This window comes from Ambystoma mexicanum, chromosome 5q, assembly GCF_040938575.1.
Source record: "Ambystoma mexicanum isolate Mex_15411 chromosome 5q, UKY_AmexF1_1, whole genome shotgun sequence".
Lineage (NCBI taxonomy): Eukaryota > Metazoa > Chordata > Amphibia > Caudata > Ambystomatidae > Ambystoma > Ambystoma mexicanum.
This window is the reverse complement of record NC_090933.1, coordinates 877,588,717-877,610,142: the sequence shown is the minus strand read 5'-3', so window position 1 is coordinate 877,610,142 and position 21,426 is coordinate 877,588,717. Positions and strand designations below refer to the sequence as shown.

General features: G+C 44.9%; 1 protein-coding gene across 3 annotated transcripts in view; it reads right to left on the bottom strand.

Moving 5' to 3' along the window:
* LOC138497732 (RING finger protein 151-like) overlaps positions 1–21,426 on the bottom strand; it is a 506,808-nt gene that overhangs the window by 223,894 nt on the left and 261,488 nt on the right. For all 3 annotated transcript variants that reach the window (XM_069621367.1, XM_069621368.1, XM_069621369.1), the window contains exon 5: positions 11,427–11,547. In XM_069621367.1, coding sequence (XP_069477468.1) covers positions 11,427–11,547 — 121 coding nt within the window. The remainder of the gene's footprint in view (positions 1–11,426; positions 11,548–21,426) is intronic.

Below are 21,426 nucleotides of genomic sequence, written 5' to 3'. Positions count from 1 at the left end.
AGGAGTGGATCAGGACTCTTCAAAGAGAGGTTCCCAGGTTGATTGTTGTGAGGCCTCTGCCGAAAGGGAAGACAGTAGCCGTGGGTTATGATCTCCAGAACCCACACATCTGAAGTAATGGCACGCCACTCTACAAGATGCTGCGCCAACCTTCCCCCAACCGGCGAACCATGGGACCTGGCCTCATGACTGAGTGGTAGCGGCTGCGGCGTTGCCTGAGGGCAAAGAGGCAACTGCCCGAGTGGCCTTGGCACCTCGAGTACCCTGTTTTCGACCTCTGGCACTCTTACGGTGGCCTCTTTGACTGCTAGCTCCTCTCGCTTTACTGAAGGATAATAGTGAAAGGAACCTCCCCTCCATTGTTGTCCCCTAGGACGAAAAGGCAGAGGTTGTCGAACTGCAGCGCCCAACGACTTTGCTGCAGCTTTGGAGGTCTGCAACCTATCAAGGCTCTCGTCAGCCTTGCTGCCAAAAAGATGTTCACCGTCAAAGGGCATGTTGAGGAGCCGGGACTGCACATCAGGAGCGAACCCAGACTTCCGCAACTAAGCAAACCTGCGTATTACGGTGCTCGCCGCCATGGACCGGCTGACACAATCTGCCATGTCCAAACCCGACTGAACGGCCTCACACATGGCATCCTTGCCATCCTGAACCATAGCAAGGAAACCATCCCATTCGTCCCCTTCGGGAATATGTTCAGCCGCTAATGCAACACAGTTCCACAGAGTGTGTGTGAAACGAGACAAGCCACATATGGAGTTGGCCGCCTGAAGCGCCATACCCCCTGAAGAAAACACTTTCTTCGCCCTGCTGTCAAAACGTTTGTCGTCCCTATCCGGAGGGATGGTAGGATACGACGCCTGCTTTGCCGGGCCGTAGCCGCCTGCACCACCAAACTCTCCGGAGTGGGGTGCCTGGACAAGTAGCAGGAGTCGCTACTGGCTGGACGGTATTTTCACGACAAAGACTTGCCCCCTGCCGGGAGACTCTCCGGAGCAGTCCAAGCCGCTGCCACCCTTCTCTGCAGAGCCATATGAAATGGCAGTACCGGGTCAGTGGGGGGACCAAGATCAAGGATGTCCGTGAGATCATCCTGAACGAACTCCCCTGGGGGGAGCCGAACATCCCAAGTACTCGGTGACCCGAGACATAAGGCTCCGGTATGAAGAATAGGCATGAGTGCCATGCTCCGGCCTACAAAACTCCACCTCCGGAGAGGTGTCCAGTCCACTGGCATCATGCAGTGACTGCCTGATGTCATCAAACTGGCTATGGCCCGGGAGCAGCTCATCTGGTACCGTAACCGGAACCAAGCCTTCATCAGAGCCTTCATCACCCTCTGAAATGTACTCCAGGTGGTGAGAGGAAGACACCTGGGGACCAAAGCTATGCCTGACCTTAGCCAGAGCCTTTCTAGGGGCTAACCCCGTGCCACGGGGCCCCTCCGACACCACCGCCTTGAAAGGCGTCGAGGGCGAGCGAATCAGCGTCGAGGTCAGCTGCAGCGCCACCAGCATCAACGGCGTCGACACACGCCTCGAAGCCGGAGCTCCGAGCATGTCTCTCGACGACCTAGGCACCGACAGCGTCGACGACCCTCTCAGAGGCGGAGCCTCGAGAGAAATCGTCGACGACCTCGGCGCCACAGGCGTCAAAGTCGTCTTCGAAGACGGCACAGGATCACGCGGTCTTGAGCGCTTCGAGAACGGCTACCCTTGTCCGAGCGTGACCTTTCCCGCGAGCCGTGCCGACTACCCGAGCCCGAAGGCGTACGAGCAGTGTCTCTCGACCGGTGCCGACCGAACCCACTCGGAGGCGCGGAAGGACCGGTGCCCTGCGATTCAAGAATTGCTAACATCTGCTTCCCGAAGGAAGCCCATTCCTCCGGTGTCGCTTGCATGGTGGTATAAGCGACCCGCTGACGGGCGGAGTCCTCGGAAGAGGACGGGGAAGGCGACCGATGCCAACGCTTCCTGGAATGCCTCGAAGAGCTGGAGGAGTGGCGAGACCGACTCCTGGAAGGAGACCCACTGGATTTCCGACGATGACGCAGAGAGTCGCCTCACGAGTCATCCGTCGAAAGCCCCGTAGACCTCGACTTCCGGGGCTTAGACACCCAACCTACCGACAGCTTCTTCTTGCGTTCCCGCAAGGCCTTGGCCGTGAGCGATTGGCAGTCGACACAGTCGTCTGTATCGTGGGCCTCCCCGAGGCACCAGAGGCAGGCGTCGTGCGAGTCCGACATCTTGGACCCACAGTCCCTGCATTTCTTGAAGCCCGGACGCGGGGTTGAAGACGAAGTAGACATCGCCACGAACAGGTCTTCACAAAAACCGAACAGGTTCAACGAACCGAGAAGAATACAGCAAACTCCAAAGAGTCGAGGCGTACCGAGATTCACGAAGCGAACACGTTCGCAGAAAAAACGGAACTGAGGCTATGGGCGTCGTGCGTCCTACTTATCACATCGGGTGACGTCCGCTGTCGGAGGAGGTCCTCGGGGACGGCGCATCGACGTCATCGATGCAGGACGCAGACGCCGAAGATTTTCCGAAGCAGCACAGCTGTGGACATTACCTGTCATAGATATGGAATACGTCGGAGGACCCAATCCCCCTCGAAATGTTATTACTGCACAAGTGGACTTATGCAGCGGCAGTCTATGCATTGGCTCCAGTACCGTGGACTGTGTAGAGCATTCAAGGGGATATGGGCGGACTTCCCAGTTATTCCGCCTAACGACTCTATGATTGACTTCATTATGAAGGCTCACGAGACCCGGGGTATAGTATAAACACTATATAGGTTGTTACAGAACCCCAGAGGGGGCCCCCACTAAGGTGGGCTCTAAATGGGCACAGGATTTGAACATGAACATCACGGATGAGATATGGGAAGATGGTATCTGGTCAATGCATCGAGTGCCAAACCGTCAAATGCCATTCCATTGAAATAAATGCATTGACAAAAAAAGCATTGAATGCATTTTTTTCAATGCTAAAGGGTTTAGTTGAATATTTTTGGGTTTTAAGGGTTAAAAAGGGGGGGTTGGGATGAACCCCCCCATTACATTTTTTTTTCAATAAATGCATTCGATGCTTTTTTTGTCAATGCATTTCTTTTCAATGGTATGGAATTTAACGGTTTGGGGGTCGCTGCAATGAATATGAACCGAGAAGATGTGTGCATGCAAACCCATAGGGTTTCCTTTAATTCTAGATTTAGCCTGATTCAACTTAAAGTACTCCACAGATAACACTGTACCCCAGCCAGACTAAAGCAATTCTATCAATCGACATATGTGCCCTATATGTGGCCTGGATGAAGCTGGGTTCCTGCACATGATATGGGGTTGCCCAAGGATAGATGGTTTCTTAGGGATGTATGTACAGCTCTCTCGGATATGTTTGATTGTGTACTTGATCCTACACCGATGAAAGGCTTATTTCACAGATTTCAGGATTTGGGGGATCGTTTTAGCAGACTTGCTGGTCTATGTATGTTATTAGTGATGAGATGCATACTGTTAAAGTGGCTTAAACCCATCAGACCGATGGTCAAGCAATGGTTGTGTGCAATTACCTGGGCCTCGGACACTGAAGATCAATGGTCCAGCATCCAACCGTTGGGGAACCGCCCTGGTGATATTTGGCAACCCTTTAAGTCCTACCTGTTGAGAACTCATTTCGTTTTTTTAAAACATATTTTTATTTGCATTTTGTTAAACATAACAATTAGGGACAAATAGTATCTTGAATGAATCAAATCTTTAGTGTCATAACAGGCCAACAAAATAAACATTAGAAAGGGGGGTATACAGGGAGGGCTACCAGACAAACAGGTTGGCTAATAACACCGGGTAGGGAAGAGAAAAAATTAAAATAAAAAATAAACGAGGAAAAGGAAAACACTGACCAACCAATTACGCTGTTGTAGTACGGGCTCACCTCAATCTCTGCCCGCATTGTCTCTTATACGGGTATAGGTACAAGTCTCTGGATCTATGTTGTCCATTTGGCAAGATGAAAAGTGAGATGTATTGATTATCTGGGGCTCATGGGGGTTTATCATCCGAGGGGTACAATGCAGAGTTAACCAGAGACTTCCATGCCTCGAAAAGGAGGCCCGCTTCCCCACCATGCACATCAATGGCCCGACCCCGTGCCGTTGTTTCGGTAGTGCTCCAGCATTGCATTTCTTTCAACCACACCTCAAACCCTGGCCCCTTATTTGACTTCCAAGTCATAGCAATACATCTCTTATCCAAAATGCAGGCCAGATCCATAAATCTGGAAATGGGTTTATATTTACCGGCCCTGGTGCAAGTCCCCAAAATGTATTCTTGCGGGGTCCATTGGTATCGGGTTATTCCAGTAGTTACACAGGTAAGTTTAATCACATTCCAGAACCCTTGCACATGCACGCACTCCCAAAACATATGCATCATATGTCTGCTCTGCCGCACCTAGGGCAGTTAGACATTGCATCATTGTTAAACTTAGCAATTCTAGCCGGTGTCAAATATGTGTGGTGCAGAACATTAATCTAAAGGAGTCTGAACCTTGCATTGCTTGAAACATGTTTACCGTGGCCGAGCACCCATTGCCATTGCTTGTCTGTGAAGGCTGTACCCAGGTTTGTCTCCCAACTGGTTCTAAATTGTGTGTGCTCTATAAGCGTGCCATCAATGAGGGCTTTGTACAATCGGGACACTGGTCTCCAGCCACTTTCCAGCTCATACATAAGCAACAGGAGTGCATTTGTTTGGGGATCTCTCGGCCAGTCTGGCCAGGCGTGCTTGGCGAATTTGGTGAAATTTATCTCAAGAATTGCCCCCTACGGAGACCCTCCCTCTGGACAAGGTCTGAAAATTCCCTATAGGTACCGCCCTCATACTAATCACCCAATGTTACAATGCCCACTTCTTCCCAGTGTCACGCAATCTTAATTTCATCTGGATCCCTTTTGTCAACAATCAATGTAGGTCTGTGCGGTGAGTAGGGATGTGGGATTTTCAGGATTTTCAATGTCCGATGCAAGATTTTCCTACCCACTGATAATAACAGCGGCTGTGTGCATTGCGTGCAGGGCGGGTGCCAAAGTGTTTCTTGTAACCGCACTGGACGAATCGGGCTCTCAAGCAGGGTGTGTTCCACATTGTGTTCATCAGCCAACCATTTGGTGAGAAAACTGAGTTGCGCTGCTAAATAGTAGAATTCTAGCCTAGGCAGTTGAACCCCACCATGTTCAAATGGAAGTGTCAATATATTTATGGCCAATCTGTGTCTTTTGGGGCCCCATAAAAAATCCCTCAGTAACGCTTCCAGCTCTCGGAAAAAGGGGACCTTGATGTAATAAGTGACATTAGTGAAACCATTTAGCAGCCTTGGTAGTATAATCTTCTTTGTAACGGCCACCCTGCCCATGAGCAAGAGGGGGAGGCGAGACCAAAACGCCATTGATTTTTTAACTCCTTCTACTTTCTGCAGTGTGTTCAGTATGTGTGTCCGTTCTGGAGTATGCACCACTTGTATACCAAGGTACCTAAGGCAATCGTGCTCCCATTTCAATCCCCAGTCTAGCGTGGAGGTTAGCCTGACATCAGCTCTGCAAGAGGAAAAATACATGACTTGTGTCTGTTAAATGTGATCCCGACAGACTGGCAAAATTATATAATATTTTCAGTAGGAGGGGCAGGTTGTGTTTTGGTTGTGTTTTGGTTGGCAGAGGTAAAGCAAAACGTCATCCACACACAATAAGTGAGTGGTATTTCCAATACGTATCCCGGCTTCCAGATATTCCTGCCTGAGATACGCTACAATGGGTTCGAGTGCTAATATGTATAACATCGGCGAGAGGGGGCACCACTGTCGTGTCCCCCTCTGTATGTCCCATTGTTTGGATATGTGCCGCCCTGTTCTGACTCTAGCAGTAGGAGCGGTATGGAGAATCCTAAACAACCTCTGGAAATGCTCCCCAAATCGAAAGGCCTTCAATGCTGCTTCCATCCCCTCCCAATAAACAGAATCAAAAGCCTTCACGGCGTCGAGTGAGGCCACTACATACTGCCCAGAACTTTTGTTTGTCTGTTCAATAATATGTTGTAGCATGCGCAAGTTAAAGGTGGTACTGTGACCAGACACATAGCCAGTTTGATCTGGATGTATCAACGTCGCAATACAATTCCGAAGACGGGATGCAAGCATAGCTGTCAGTAGCTTAACATCAGAGTTCAGCATAGCTAATGGCCTATACAAATCACATGTGTCCGCCGACTTTCCAGGTTTGACCATTGGTACGACCCACGTTTCCCGCATTGAGTCTGGGAGTGTCCCGGTCTCAAAGGCCTCCTCAGAGACCTTCAGGAGTGTTTGTGCCAGCTCTCCCCTGTATGTCTTATAGAACTCGGCCGGGAGGCCATCGCTTCCCGGCGCTTTGCCCGCAGCGGATGTAGCTATCGCTCCCTTCAGGTCTTGTAAAGTAAACAGTTGGTCTAGCAGGTCGCGCTGACCACTAGTGAGTGAGGGGAGCATGATTTTAGTGAAGATGTTTGATAGTCTTTCCGCTGAATTGTGTGAGCTATGACTGTAGAGTGTTGCATAGTAAGTGGCAAATATGTCATTAACACTGGATAGCGCCCTCCAGGGTTCCCCACATTCATCTCTCCAAAGTGTGATCTGTGTTTTGGGGTGTTCCTTCCAGCATAGCCACGCTAGGAGCTTTCCTGACCTGTCTCCCTCTGCATGCATGCACGCTGTTTTAGTGGCATAATCAAACATTGACAGCCGCTCCCAAGTGGCCTGGCAATTTGGTAATGCCTCCCGAAGGGGGCGTTCCACCGCCTGTTCTATCGGCAGCTTAACTTCCAGATCTCGTACTCTACTGTCATGCACCTCCAATTGTGTGTTAAGCTGTCTCCGAACACCCCCTGCTCTAGCGATGACCTCCCACCTGGTGACCACCTTCAAAGTTTCCCAGACCGTCACCCACCTACTGACACTGCCAATGTTCTTCTCAAGGTATAAGGACAGGGCATCTCGGAGTTGTTCATGAAAGGCCACATCTTGTAGAGTGTCTGTGTGTAGGCGCCATGTAGGCACCGGGGTTCGCGGTCTTCTACAATCCCATACCACTACAAGTGGTGAGTGGTCCAAAACCACATTGCCCATGTAGTCAGCACTAGTAAGGTGCGGCAACTGTTCAACCCCTACAAAGATATAATCCAGTTGTGTATGGAGATTGTGCAGTGGGGAATAGTAACAGTATTCAGTCTGATCTGGGTGTATCTCCCGCCATACATCTGCGAGAGCTAATTCAGTTAAAGCAGTGTTAAGCGCTGTACCCGCTGTGGCAGTCCCAGGCCTAGGTGGATTGGATATATCTTGCATGTTGTCCCGTACACAATTAAAATCTCCACTCCATATGAAGAAAGTGTCCTTATGAGATGCAACACATTCAGTTAGGCTTTGGACATATGATGGTATGGCATGATTCGGAAAATAAGAGTTGACTATAACCACCTCTACCCTTTCAATATACCCTTTTAGGATAACATAACGGCCATCAACATTGCTATCCCTGCTTAAATACTGAAATGGGAGTGTGCTGCTAATCCACGTGAGAACTCCCCGTGCACATTTAGAAAAAGGGGCCCCATATACTGCCCCACCCCAATACTTCACCACTGACTCCTGCTCTTTGGTCGTCAAGTGCGTCTCCTGTAGCAAAGCAACCAAGATTTTTTTACACTGGAGATAGGACTTAACTCTGTTTCTCCTCATGTATGTGCCAAGGCCCCTCACAATCCATGTGATGATGTTAACCTGCGTCATACTGTCGTGTGTACTGTGTTGTTAGAGTGCCCCAGAGACCAGCGTGCCGGCAGCTAAATACGTGTGCAAACACAGACAGTGAGAAACCCTCCTCGGACCACACATTCACCCGTATGTCTACAAATTTCAAGTAGCATGAGGAGTAATCCCCTGATGTTGAGAACTCATGATGGCGATATTCCTATGTAATATGCTTTTGCTGAGGGTTGTATCGTTAATGAAACCACTTCATGTTACCTGTGTCAGATGCTCCTGTTAATCCTTATACACTTGCACATCTTTTTGCAGTTTATATCTGTGGTCTACTACCCACCAGACTGGAATAAATTCTGATAGGCTGGTGATACTGTTTGTGTATACTTTGATATCAAGCGCTTAATAAAGAAACAATTTTTTTAAAAGTCGACAATCAAGGTCTCCCACCATTTCATGCTCCTGCTGCTTGCTTTCTCATGAGTTCGTAGATGACCCAGCTCATCGTAGGATTTTTAATTTCTTGTCCCCTTATCCAAAGAGGTCAATGCCACTTGGTTCCTGCTATAAATGTACTCTTTGACGAGAGCAGGTTTTAAACTCATATGCTATTCTTGCCATGAGACACTTACACTGGTCGTCAATAAAGAAAATTGAAAGTGAAAAAAAAGAAAATCTATTGCGATTTTGACTAATTCAGGTAGTCGGAGCATTATGACTACTTTCCACAGGATCGCAGTCTGATTAATTTTGAATTTTACTTTGTATGAGAGATGGGATTTTGATTCACATGTACTTTGTTATGTTATAGTTTTTTGTAGCAAAGTACAGTGCAAACGACACCCTGAGGCAAGACTGAGATCATAAGAGTCAAGAGAGAAAGAAAACTAATAAAGTAGAGTTTTCAGAGCCTTCCTGAATTGTAAGTGACCAGACACCGAATGGAGGGCGGCCAGGAGAGCATTCCACAAAGTGGCAGCTTTGACCGAAAAAGGTCAGTCTCCAGTTCTCGATCGACGGAGCCTAGAGATAGTCAGAAGAGAGCAGTGCACAGAGCGTAGCGTGCGGGCAGGAACATAGGGTCGAAATGTCTGCTGCAGGTTCTCCGGGACAGCAGCACAAAAGGCCCTGTGCACCAAGCATAAAGATTTAAAGTGCACACACCTTGCCACAGGCAGCCAGTGAACGGAATGGAGAACTGGCAAAATATGCTCCCGATAGGGAGTACCAGTGGCCAGACGGGCAGCAGAATTTTAAAAGAACCTGCAGACGCTTTATCAATAGTCTAACTGAGCCAAGTATAAAGAATTACAGTACTCAATCCTGCTGAGAACCAGAGCAGAGACCACTGGGGCTCGCAGGTAAAGAGGAATACATTGCAAGAACTTTCTAAGTATTTTCAATTGAAATTGAAAACTTAAGTGATACTAATTGCCTGTTTGTTGCCATAATCTTGTGGTTTATCCAACTTCGTACCAATATCATTGCTTACTGCCAGAATCTAACATGGCCCTAGTTTCTTGTTGTCCTACCTCGATTGCTATGTTGAAGGTCTGGCTTAAGCTGTTTCAAGGACAAAGATTACATAAAGATTCTGCTCCCAAAGACCATGGTTCCAGTCCTATACCCCACCAAGAGTATTCCTGGAAACGTCCTCACTTCCATTCCAAATTGAACATGTTTCATGCGTAGTTTCATAATAAGAGGCATATCTCTTCTCATACTAAAGCTCAAATATTTTTGGACATTATTGATACATCCCTATTAGAAAGATATCCATAGGTGATTTTGCTGCATGTGGCCCAGGTCTCTGCAAATGTAACATCTCACAGTTCCCAGTATTTGTAAAAAAGTGGCCACAGTTAGTCTTCTTGAGATATAGAAGATTCCTTTACAAATCTTTCTTTCTCCAACAATCAGTCTATGGTTTTCCCATCTGAAAACATGACTGGGCCCACAGTTTTTCCATAATAAGTGTGTGAACACAATTTTCAGAATCTTTTATCAGTATTCCAGCTATATGTATCTATTATAGACTGCAAAGTTTTACATCCCTGGAAAAATGTAGAGTGAAATTGGATTCCAAAGTCAATTTTTTAGGCTTATTAGCTTTGAACCCTGGGGACGGGATTGAACAAAACAATTCAAAAAGGTATATGTGATGAAGTGCATTCTATACAATTTAGTCGGAACACCCAAATAAATAAAGCTCGATCAGAGTTATTTTGCAAGTTTTAGTAAAGTTCCATTGGGAGAATAAAGTTATGGTGGTGCGATCCCAGGGCAAACCCTGCAAAATCAATGTTGGCTCCCATGGATGGAACAGCACAAAGCATTTCAAATGTATGTGTACTGTCTGGTATGCGTTTGTCCTGGACAATCTCTGGTTGACTGAACTTTAGCAGATTGGATGCAGGAAAAGGCTCATGCAACAGAGAGAAGAAGAAGAACCCGAAGAACACTGTTGTGCAGGAGCGAGTAGTAGGACAGTGGAAAATCCATATAGAGATTAGCCAAAGACAAGGTGGGGAAAAACATTTGTAACATCTCAACAAAACTACTCAGTCCAATACCACCAAACAAATCTGAACACAACTTATAAAATAGAAATTTTAATGTCTATGAACTACAATCACTTTCATCGTGCCTATCACATGTATAATATAGCCCAATCAGAATATTCCTGGAATGTTTTATGAAATTCTATCTAGGGGAGGCAAAGTTATACATAGGGATAGTCCAAATAACATCACATTCAAATTCCCAGAGTTTTTGTTTTGCCAAAGTGGAGCAGAGAAAATGTTGTACAGATGACAAAAATGGATGAGAAGTTTGTATCTAGCCAAAATTATAAACATTTACTTGGTTTGGGAGGAAATCCATTCAGAGGTTTTTTTTAAAAGCCCATAAAATATCAATATTGAGTACAGTAAAGGCATATGATGCTGCAGTGCATGTTCTAGACAAAATGACTGCCCTAGGAGCACAGTGGATATTTGTACTGCCTAGGTTATGGCCAGAGGACATACTGTAGTGCTGAGGCCATGCCCTATGTGTATTCCTGGGACTGATACTGTGACTGGGACTTTAGCGCAGGCCATGCCCCAGGGTCATACACGAAGTATAGAATCAGGCAAGTACACATATACACATATAGTCAATGAAAAGCTTCGGTTGAAATGATGCAACAAAATGCTTGAAATTCGTCTAGTGTTGGCAACTTCGCCACCTAAACTCTAAGCCACATCCCTGCAGCCCATGAGCACACTGAGGACTTCACTAATAACATTACATATTACATAATCAATGTATCTTGTTAAGAGCCAATACCCCCAGAGGTTTTCACAGTGCACATCTAATGAATGCGCCGTTTTGCTTATGGGAAAATTAATGGGCTCAGTGCAAACAACTTTTATTTCAACATGTACTTGAACTGGTGGGCTAAATCACTGCAAATGTTCTTATTTGGAGAAGTCCCTGACAGGCAATTGTTTTGAAAAATGCCAGTCACATATGTACAAGAAGTCAAAGGTTATTAGCATTAGGATGTTCCCAAAAGTCAACGATTAATAGGTTTCACTTTTATTATAAGGTGATGACCAACGCCCTATACCTTACCTTAAGTTCGTCAATTTCATTCTGAAGAAGACTTTCTTTCTGGACCATATGTCTCCGTTGTGAGTCCAGTCTTGACTCCATCTCGTGTTTTGATTCTTCTACTCTGCATATCATCTCTGACCTAGAGCAACAGGAGAACCAATTTTGTTCACTCTTCAAATCTTTTAAAGATTTTCTGCAAGTGAATTGTAGTACAGTGGGCAACTTTCAGGTACAGTTATACCGTGTGTCTTGGGGAGTGGTAGACTAAACAGTAAAGACAGTAGAGGTCAATGCCCAAACCAGTACATTCAGATAAAAAACAAATCAATAAAAGATACATTAAAGTTAGGTCAAAAGTGGATGATTTGCAAGGAGATAAAAAGCCCACAATAGATGAGTTTGAGTTCCAGGAAAATGAGGGATGCTTCAGTGTTATGAAGAACTTGAATGCAAATTCAAACAGGCTCTCTTACAGTTTGTCTCTCTCCACGTTTCACCATGGCTGGATACCATGATTCCAAATGATGCCACGCTTAACAGCAAAGTAAATAACTCAAACATGTACATAACAAAACTCAAGCATCACTAGTTCTCAAGAATGAAAGTCGTTTCTGAAAATACGTCTTGTAGCATTTCAACCAGAAACTCCCTGGTTAATCTGAGAGCCATGGAATGGGTGGAAACGGGGCTATTTAGTGGATCTCTGGTTAATCAGCAAATAACAATATCCTAAGTTCTCCCTATATAAAAGCACTAAAACCTTTTCAAATTTTGGCTTCAAATCCCTTGTTGGATGAATAGATGCATGAGAGGCTGAGTGATGTTTGGGTTCTGGTACAGTCTGTAGTGGACAAGACCGAAAGGAAGATTGGCTGAATCTAAAGCAAAGGATTTGGATAGTATTTTACCTCATTCACTTGTGTGGTGTTTTTCTTCAAATACTATGAAACTATGTACCTTCAAAATGCAGGTAGTTACCTTCTCGCCTAGGAGACAGCACTGATAGATGATGCAGATTTCTTCCCAAACTTTGACTCAATATTGGAACTGCATAGGTGAAGACGCGAAAACGTTCTACTTTCATCAGAAAAATGCAACCTTACTACATTGAAACAATGTACAGTAAATAACTCCACAAATAAGAAATATGGAGTCTGTGAAATGCAAAGCAGCATTACATCTAATCAGTAATAACACCGTTCTCTGCAAATAGTGGTGTGAAGAATACGGGAAATCCAAAAGAACCAGCACCAGTTCTTACATTACCTGGAAAACATTCAGTTTTAACAAGCTCACCTTTAATTTCATAAATCAAAGAGCCGTGTGTTTTAAAATGAAGCATCATAATGTGCAAGGCATGCCAACTTATAGTGCATTTTATTCAGAGTTTGTGAAATGTTTACCATAGAATTCATGCATTATAAATATATAATATAGAATCTTATTGTAGATATATTAAGTGTTATAGTTCTATGTGAGACTTAAAACAGGGAATACATTACTGCTTGAATCTGCATTGACAGAACAGTGTTCTAATGTTGCTTTGCCAATGCTAGTATTGCTGATGATTCCAGGGAACCTGACAACAATCTTGTTTCTGGTTTATCCCAGCATATATTTCTGATGGGGGGAAGGGTTCAAGTCCCGGGAGATTAGCTTTGCAATCCAGATATAAACAGACGTATTTATCTTGCACCAAAGAAACACGTTACATTCCATATTATAAAGACACATCTGTTCAAGGCCTCCGGTTAATGAGATGCCCCACTTACATGGGCTCATCTCAAGCGTATTATTCTTAGAAAAATAAATTTAAATACATTCCAACTATGCCTCAAACACAGTTCTCTCGAGAGATATAATGTAATCTGATCCCATTATATGGGGCTCTGCTCGCTGGGCCCAGAGCTTCAAATGCAGCTAATTACACTTAGAGTGTTACCTTTGTCACCAACTACACAATCAAATTCATCGAAGGTCAAGTTAATTACAGAACCAACAAAGGAGCCTCTGTCAGCCAACCATATAAATCAATGACTGAAGGTTTCACAAAGAAGCATCTGAGAGCTGTTCATGAAGTTTATTGTGCTGACCCCAACAGAAATATAATGGGTCATTTGAATTACCATTATTTAGGCATTTAAACACAATTTTATGACATAGGTCCCAATGATATGACCTAGAACAAAAGAGAACATTGTTTTGAAACTGTGAGACTCTACTCTACAAAATTACTCTACTCTGGAATCTGTAGATGTATTAATAATTGATAAAATTATAAATCATGAAGGTCATGGGAGTCTATAAATCTGTACTTCATTAATGTATCATGTTACTATGAAGAGTTATAGAAGAGATACAATTTTAAGTTCAGAATTACTCACAACACACCCCTATCATGTTCAGAAACACCATGATCACCATGTGAAATTAAGGGGTATATTCTGTTGGTGTGCTAGCCTGTTTATCATGCCATTGGAATGACTTAAGCAATCAGAAACTGTGAGATCGCAATGCCATAGTATATGAATAGTATACCTTATATAAGCAGAAACATAAAGGGAAATTGAGGGGAAGACCTAGGATCCTGAAAGTTGCCAAAAGGGGAATGCGTGTGACAAATGGATGAGTGCTAAGCTTGGATAATATCTGGAGTTGGAGAGGCTTTATCCATGAAGAAGCCTGAAGCAGATTTTACTTACGGCGGACCTTGTTTCCTAGAGGGAAGAAGTAGCCAGAAGGGGGCTGGATGACGGAGAGATTGATGAAAACTCTTGAGGGTCTTTGCCTGCTCTGTGCCTTAAAGTGTTATTCAAAGGTGAGTAGGAAAATTCCCAAATGTAGCTAGATATAGGCCCTCTAGCACTGTTTCTCTGCTGAGATGCAGGAATGGGTGGGGATAGCCCTATAGGGAGAGGCTCATTCAAAATAGAATGCTTTACTATTTAAGTGTGAAGTGCAACATTACTTTCTCACTATTTTTAAAGCCAAATGAAACTTGATTTATTGTTGAACACTGCAATTTCCTGGGCATAGCAAGCATTAGCTGATAAACTATCATCAACAACAAAATGAGAACAAGATATTGTAGAATGTTAGTGTGAAATGTATCCTGCTTTCGCTGTATTCAAAGTCGAGTGAGGTTACATTTAAATAAGAACAAATTTTATTTGGCCTTTGCTTTGCTGTGTGCATAGTGTAAAACAGATAGCATTTCCCTCCCACCAAAGAGACTGTAGCATTTGGTAAGTCATAGCTAAATAACTGCACCCTACAGTTTTCACTGATGTAGTTTGACACTGGACTTGTGAAATGGTGTGTAACGCCTGCATGTCCATGACTGATTGAAAGCTTGTGACCCGCAAAAGCATAGTGTGGTGCATCAGAAGAAGTACTCAGGCCTTCCATTTTGAATAAATCTTTATTGAAAGAAAATATGAAAAGGCCCGACTTACCCTACGCTGCGGTAGTTCCCTGCCTAACCAAACTAACTAGGGTGCCTGTCAACGAGTCCCAAAGGAAAGATCTGTCCAATCCAAAACTAACCTATGCTGACCCTACCACTATAAGAATAACTAAGGCACAGGAGAATGACTCTCTCCTCCCGTGCATGTGTTTCTGCACCGGTTCACTTTAGCAAAGTAGTTGAAGGTACTTCCCGGAGACTACTTTGAGGGGCTGGGCTCTCATAGACATTCCCAATATTCCATTTGCCACGGTGGACTCCCTAAGCTCGATTTGTATTGAGTCAACACCACTTTCTCCAAGATGATGAAACCTTGTACAACTTAGTAGATCCTTGTGTATTACTGATATACTGCCAAGCACTGCACGGAACAAATGAATGCTTTCATTAACAAGGACATCCCTAGTGTGAGGGTGATTTCCTAGCAGTTTTGGGACCTTGTCTAAAAGGCATATCTCTTCTCATACTAAAGCTCAAATATTTTTGGACATTATTGATACATCCCTATTAGAAAGATATCCATAGGTGATTTTGCTGCATGTGGCCCAGGTCTCTGCAAATGTAACATCTCACAGTTCCCAGTATTTGTAAAAAAGTGGCCATAGTTAGTCTTCTTCAGATATAGAAGATTCCTTTACAAATCTTTCTTTCTCCAACAATCAGTCTATGGTTTTCCCATCTGAAAACATGACTGGGCCCACAGTTTTTCCATAATAAGTATGTGAACACAATTTTCAGAATCTTTTATCAGTAATCTGGGACCTTGTCTAAAAATAGCACTCTCCCCGTGCATCCCCCATCCACCTTGCTTCCTTTCTTGTCCTGCCCAACCCGTGTGCATGGTCCGGTATAGTCATAAGGGGAAGGTTTCATTTCCATGTGGTTGACCCTTGTGGTTGGTTTACCGGCCTTACAAACAACGCTGGGTATGGGATCTACCCGCCATGCAGACATCGGGAGGGGTGGGGGAGCTATGGGAGTCTATATGCTTTGGTTAGGTACAGGGGGCCTGCATTAAATAAAGACTGGGACCCTTTTCCAGGCAAATCATACTTGGGCCCGGAACTGGCCCTGTTTTCCAGAGTGAGCCCTATGCCAGTCACATTCGTAAAACCTGTGCCGATGCAAGCATCACCACTGTGGCTGGTTGCAACATCCGACAAATGTAGTCTTCCCGCAGCACCCTCCATACTACTTGACACCTTCATTTCAGAACCTCCCCTTTCATGGGTTTCAAGTAGGGACACAAGTAATTTCTTTACCTCAGCTAACTGAGCTGCAGTGGCACCCACCAGCCCCAGCAGACCCCTTGCTAGCCTGGTCAGGGTGATGTGTTGCAGGGGTACCTAGGTTGGCCAATGGGAAAGGTGGTTTGCTACCTGGTTTGAGCTGGAGCAGTACCATCTTTCCTCTCTGTAGGGCAGCCATTACATTCCCCTGCCCCATTTTCCAGACAGAATCAGGGCTGTTTGGAACTCGGTCTGAGGTGCAAATTGCATGCTTTCAGTCCAGTCCCTAGAGTCTTTCTTTCGGCTGTCGCTGGACAACATCATCCCCACCACCACATTCCCTGTGATCCATAAAATTTGGCAGAGTTCAAAGAATTCAGACCAGAGGAGGCCAACATGAGCACTGCTGCAGTCTTGGGAGGATAACTCAGTGGCAACATGCTCGCCTTTGAAGCAAGATGACACGGAGGAACACAGGTTCGATCACCGGGTCCGCGCTTAGAAACCTCTGGGTATTAAGCACGTTATAAATAACCTATCATATATCATCCTCCCCTCGCTAGTTGGAGATGCTAAAATGGCAGGGGTGACGGCCTTGGAAGGCATGTCCTTTAACAAGGTCTGAGCAGGAGGACAGATGTCGGCCATCACAATGTCCTGAGCCTCACATGGGAGAGTTCATCAGGGGCGGACATGATCTTATCTGTTGTGACAACTGATAGAACATCTGTGTCCCGACACATGGGGCTACTGCAAATAACACTGTTCTTGCCCCCAATATGTGGATCATCTTTAGCAGTATTAACATTGGCTTTAACTATCCCACTTCGAGGGTCCAGTCCAGGGTCCAGATCATTAAAAGTGTGTACAATACCAAGTAACTGGGCGCTTTGAAACAGAATGTCACCAATGATATTTGTGAAGTCATCTTTGATGTCCTGGGTGTTAGTCTTAGCAGTGCATGGTGGTGGCGCGAGTTATGGTTGCATAGCTTACCATAACTGTTGAAGTTCTGAGTTTTTCGGTTTTACTTGTAACCATAACATCCTGTACCAATGTTATTTTATTGAATTTCATAGGTTTTTATTAGTGCAACCTAACCATATTGTCCCTTTAACAATGTTTTTTCAGTGCAACTTAACCATAATGTCCCTTTAGCAACGTTTTGTCAGTTGACTTCATAGGTTTTTATTAGTGCAACTTAACCATAACATCCCTTTAACCATATTTTTCAGTGAATTTCATGGGGTTTTACCAGAGCATGCTAATTTCCTACAACTTACTAATATCATACTTACCCCAATATAGCAACATTTTTGTCCAATTTACAAAGTTTCACCATAAAGCTCTGCCATTTCCCACCTTCTAGAATCATTTTTAACACTTATATACACATTTTTGCAGCTTTTCCCACTGTTTTTGTGTTTGTTGACGTTCGCGAATGTCTGACATCATTGCAGACTTTTCGGACAGTGTCATGTGACCGCAGGCGCGCGTGTGGCATAATGAACGCATCCGCTCTTCGTGATCAGGTCCGTGCTTCGCAGACAGTTCAGAACTGCACTTTCTACTGATCTAGGAACTTTCAAGCTCAAGATTTTCCCCTTGCACAGCTCCTACACCTAGTCTTACTCATTATCCAATAACAACATAGTAAAGCAAACATGCTTCCAAGAATATTAGCAAAACTGCTTTTTATCTAAAAAATGGCATCAGCTATTGCCATCCCTTCTCCCAAGAGCCACCACCACCAGCTGGAGGACATGCACAACAAAAAAGTGCAGTGTTTCCAAAGACAATGAAGAGGACCAAGAAGATGAGGTAGCGGAAATGCCTACCTCTAGCACCATGAGAATCATGGGTGTGGCAGTTATTTACCTCTGTTGGGAATGTACCAAACGCTAAAGCTACCAAAGTGAAATGCACTGAGTGGAACGTTGTACTCAGTCGCAGACTACCTGGACAGTACTCTTACGGGACAACCTCCATGCGCTGCCACACCCAATCCAACCACTGCAATGATCTCAGAAAGGCTGTTCCTTGCTTATCAAGTGGTAGGCTGTCTTCCGCCACCTTATCTTCCTCAACCAATACTTTAACCACACAGCCTACTTCTGTGGGAAACACAATCCCACCAGATACCTTGCAAGCAATAAAAGAGGTTGTGATCCATATCTTTCGAAGACAACATGTTCTGTATATACTGCAACACACCACTATGTAGGGGGGGAGCAATTTCAAAGTTCTTTTGAAGCTGTAATAAAGGAGCCTGACAAACACTGCCCCCTACCTTAGATGTAACACAGGCGCAACATCTTCCCCTGCCCACCTGCCCCTCCATTCCATATTAGTGCTTGGTGCCTCTTCCCTCATTTCCCTCCCCACCTTATGCCCTAACCTGTCCTGTAAAACAAAATAACCAAAAAACATCAATAAAAGGTTCCTTTTGGAACCACCTTTCACAGTTAAAAAATAGAACTAAAAAAATAAATCTTATAGACGCCATCTACTTTACATTTCTCAGTAATGTACATAGACTCAATAAGATTTTCCAACATTCCATTAGCATTTTGTGTTATAATGTGGCGTTCATCCCCCGTTCCAGGTAGAACGGGGGATAACGCCCGCCAGCCCACATTATCGGCCCAAGCGAAGCGAGGGCTGATAACAATGGCTCTGGACCATTATCCCCCGTTCCAGCCCCTGTAATGGGGGGTGAAGGACATTAGCACCCCAGGTTGCTAAAGCCGTAAACCGGGGTGCTAAACAAAAAATATATTTTTCTTCCTACACCGAGACGCACACAGCGTCCCTCTGTAGGAAGGAAAATCCTTTTCCAAGATGGCCGTCATGGAAAGGGAAGGCGGGGCTCCGTACAGAGCCCCTCTTCCCTTTCCATGGCAGACTGCAGAAGGCGAAGAGAGAACCCTATGACCGTTTTCCCACAAGCGCATTTTCTTTCCCTTCAGTCCCTCTGCCAGACATTAGTCCTGGTTACGAGAGACTTACCCAGAGTCTTTAGCTCACTATCTTTCACAAAAGAGAAATATCCTAAACATATCAGTCTTTGTTCTGCCCTGGGGCAGTCCAGCACCAAAATGCTAGGCAATTATCCTCTGAACAAGAGTACCAACAGCAACCCCAGACACGTGTTTCGGTCTGGTTGGACCTCATCAGTAGGGTGGAGCTCACCTTAGAGAGGCACAGCTCGATCCTACTGACTGACAAAGTTATAAGCCATCTAAACATTTTGAGACCCCCTCTAATTTAGCCCCTACTTGCAAATATACCACAAAACTTAGAAAAACATTGATATCTAGATCTAAAATCTTTTTGCAAACATTTGTGCATTTTCGTCAAATGGCACAACATTTATAAGCCCTTACATTATTTTGTGACCCTCCCCCCCTAATTTTGTTCCCTCTTGACAAAACAGCACCACACTTTCCAAACCCATTCGGATTCAGGTCTAGAATGGAATTCCAAACTTTGATTTTGATGCAGTTTCATTGAGTGGCGCCAAAGTTATAAGCCATCCAAAAACTGCTTTTCACCAACCCTGCAATGCACAAATAAGCATAGATGCCCCCAACATTACAGGGCTCACCCCGAACTGTTCGCGGATATGGGAGAAGGAAAACTCCTGTTTTTTTTGGATTTTTAAGGCCATATCCCATCTCATCTTCATCATCCCTCACCTCCCCAAAGATTGTTTGATAAATTAACAAGTGCAATGTTGTGTTTTTCAATATGCTTTTACCACAATGTTCGCGGACACCGGCACCTGTCCGCGAATCCAACATGGCCACGTTTCCAAAAAACTGTCACACTGCATGCTTTTCACCATCCAATCAGCGGGTGCGTCCGTTATCCGCGGACCTCACGGCAGCCCCTGGGCCAATCAGAGGCCTGTCCGCAGACCGAACCCAGATATCACTAATTTGATTTTATCTACCTTTTGGTCATTTAAAAAAAAAAATACTGGTTGGATTTACGCCAAATGTACACCAAGCCACTGCTCCTGCCGCAAATTTGGTGAAAATCCATCCAGCGGTTTGGGCTGTAGGTGTGAGCAAAATTTGGTCCCATTGCGTCTATGGGAAAAACCACACATTTTGGGATCTCTCCTATAACTCTGCCCCCTTGACGAAACCTCACCAAATTTTGTAGGATCGATCTGACAGGGCCATAAAGTTTCATGAGGATTCATCCAGGGAGGGTGAAGTTATAAGCCGCCTTCCTATGGCTTGAGCAAATTAATCATAACTAAAGTCCCTGTAAAATATATATATTCAAGGCAAAAACTTTAGTATCTAGCAAGATTAAAAGTCCTTCACAAAAACCGTGCCCTGTTCTTCGACCTCCCAGAAGAAGCACATGAGTGGATGAACAGAGAAAGAATCAGCCCTCTCACAGATAGCGGCACCACCCCGAATTAAAGTTGTGACTTTCCAATTGCAGTAGCACACACAATCTATAGACAGTGACGCGGTCTCAACGCCACCTGATCAAAATAGGAACATCTCTGACTCTGCCTTAACCGTCAACCCCAGGACAAGCGGGTTGTCGGCTGCACAGTCTACCTCCCAGGTTTGCAGTCAGTACATTGCTTATGCTAAAGAGCAGGACCCACTCGAAGCACGCTCCTATGTCACCTGCACGTGAGGGCCTGATCCCGGGCTGCTGTCTACTAACCCTCAAAGGTTCTTTTACTGGGTCACTTGTTTTTGCGCCTATCCGCTGCGCGATAGCCCCCAGAAAGCATACTGAGAGCTGTAGTGAAACGCAGACACGCCTGTGCATAGACAACAATGCTGGGCGATTGTTATCAGTTAATGAAGTTAAGGGCGTTATTGAGCACCCCGTTTTGCCTGCATCAGTGGATATCCTACTAAACTGTCCAACACTCCTTGCCCTTCGCTCAGAATACACTCAAGGGAATAGGCCTGCGGGCCCCTCATATGGAACTTGGTGATCAAACAAAAAATGCTACGTACATATATCCATGATTAAGAGTTGGCATGAAGTAAGTTACTGGACCAACATACAAGACCCTACCAAAACAAATTGCCTAAATGGCCAACAACTTGAGACTGCTTACCTGGAATGTCTGTGGATTGATCATCTACGTGAAAAGGAAGAGAGTCTACGCGTACCTCCGAAGACATAAAATAGACATTGGCCTACTACAAGAGACACACCTCACGGCTGACAAACAAGAGTTCATTTTGTTTTTTTTAAAACTATTTTTATTAACGTAACTGTAACAACAACCAATCAACATAATAACAAACCCAACAGTGCACGTCATGTAAGTTCAAGC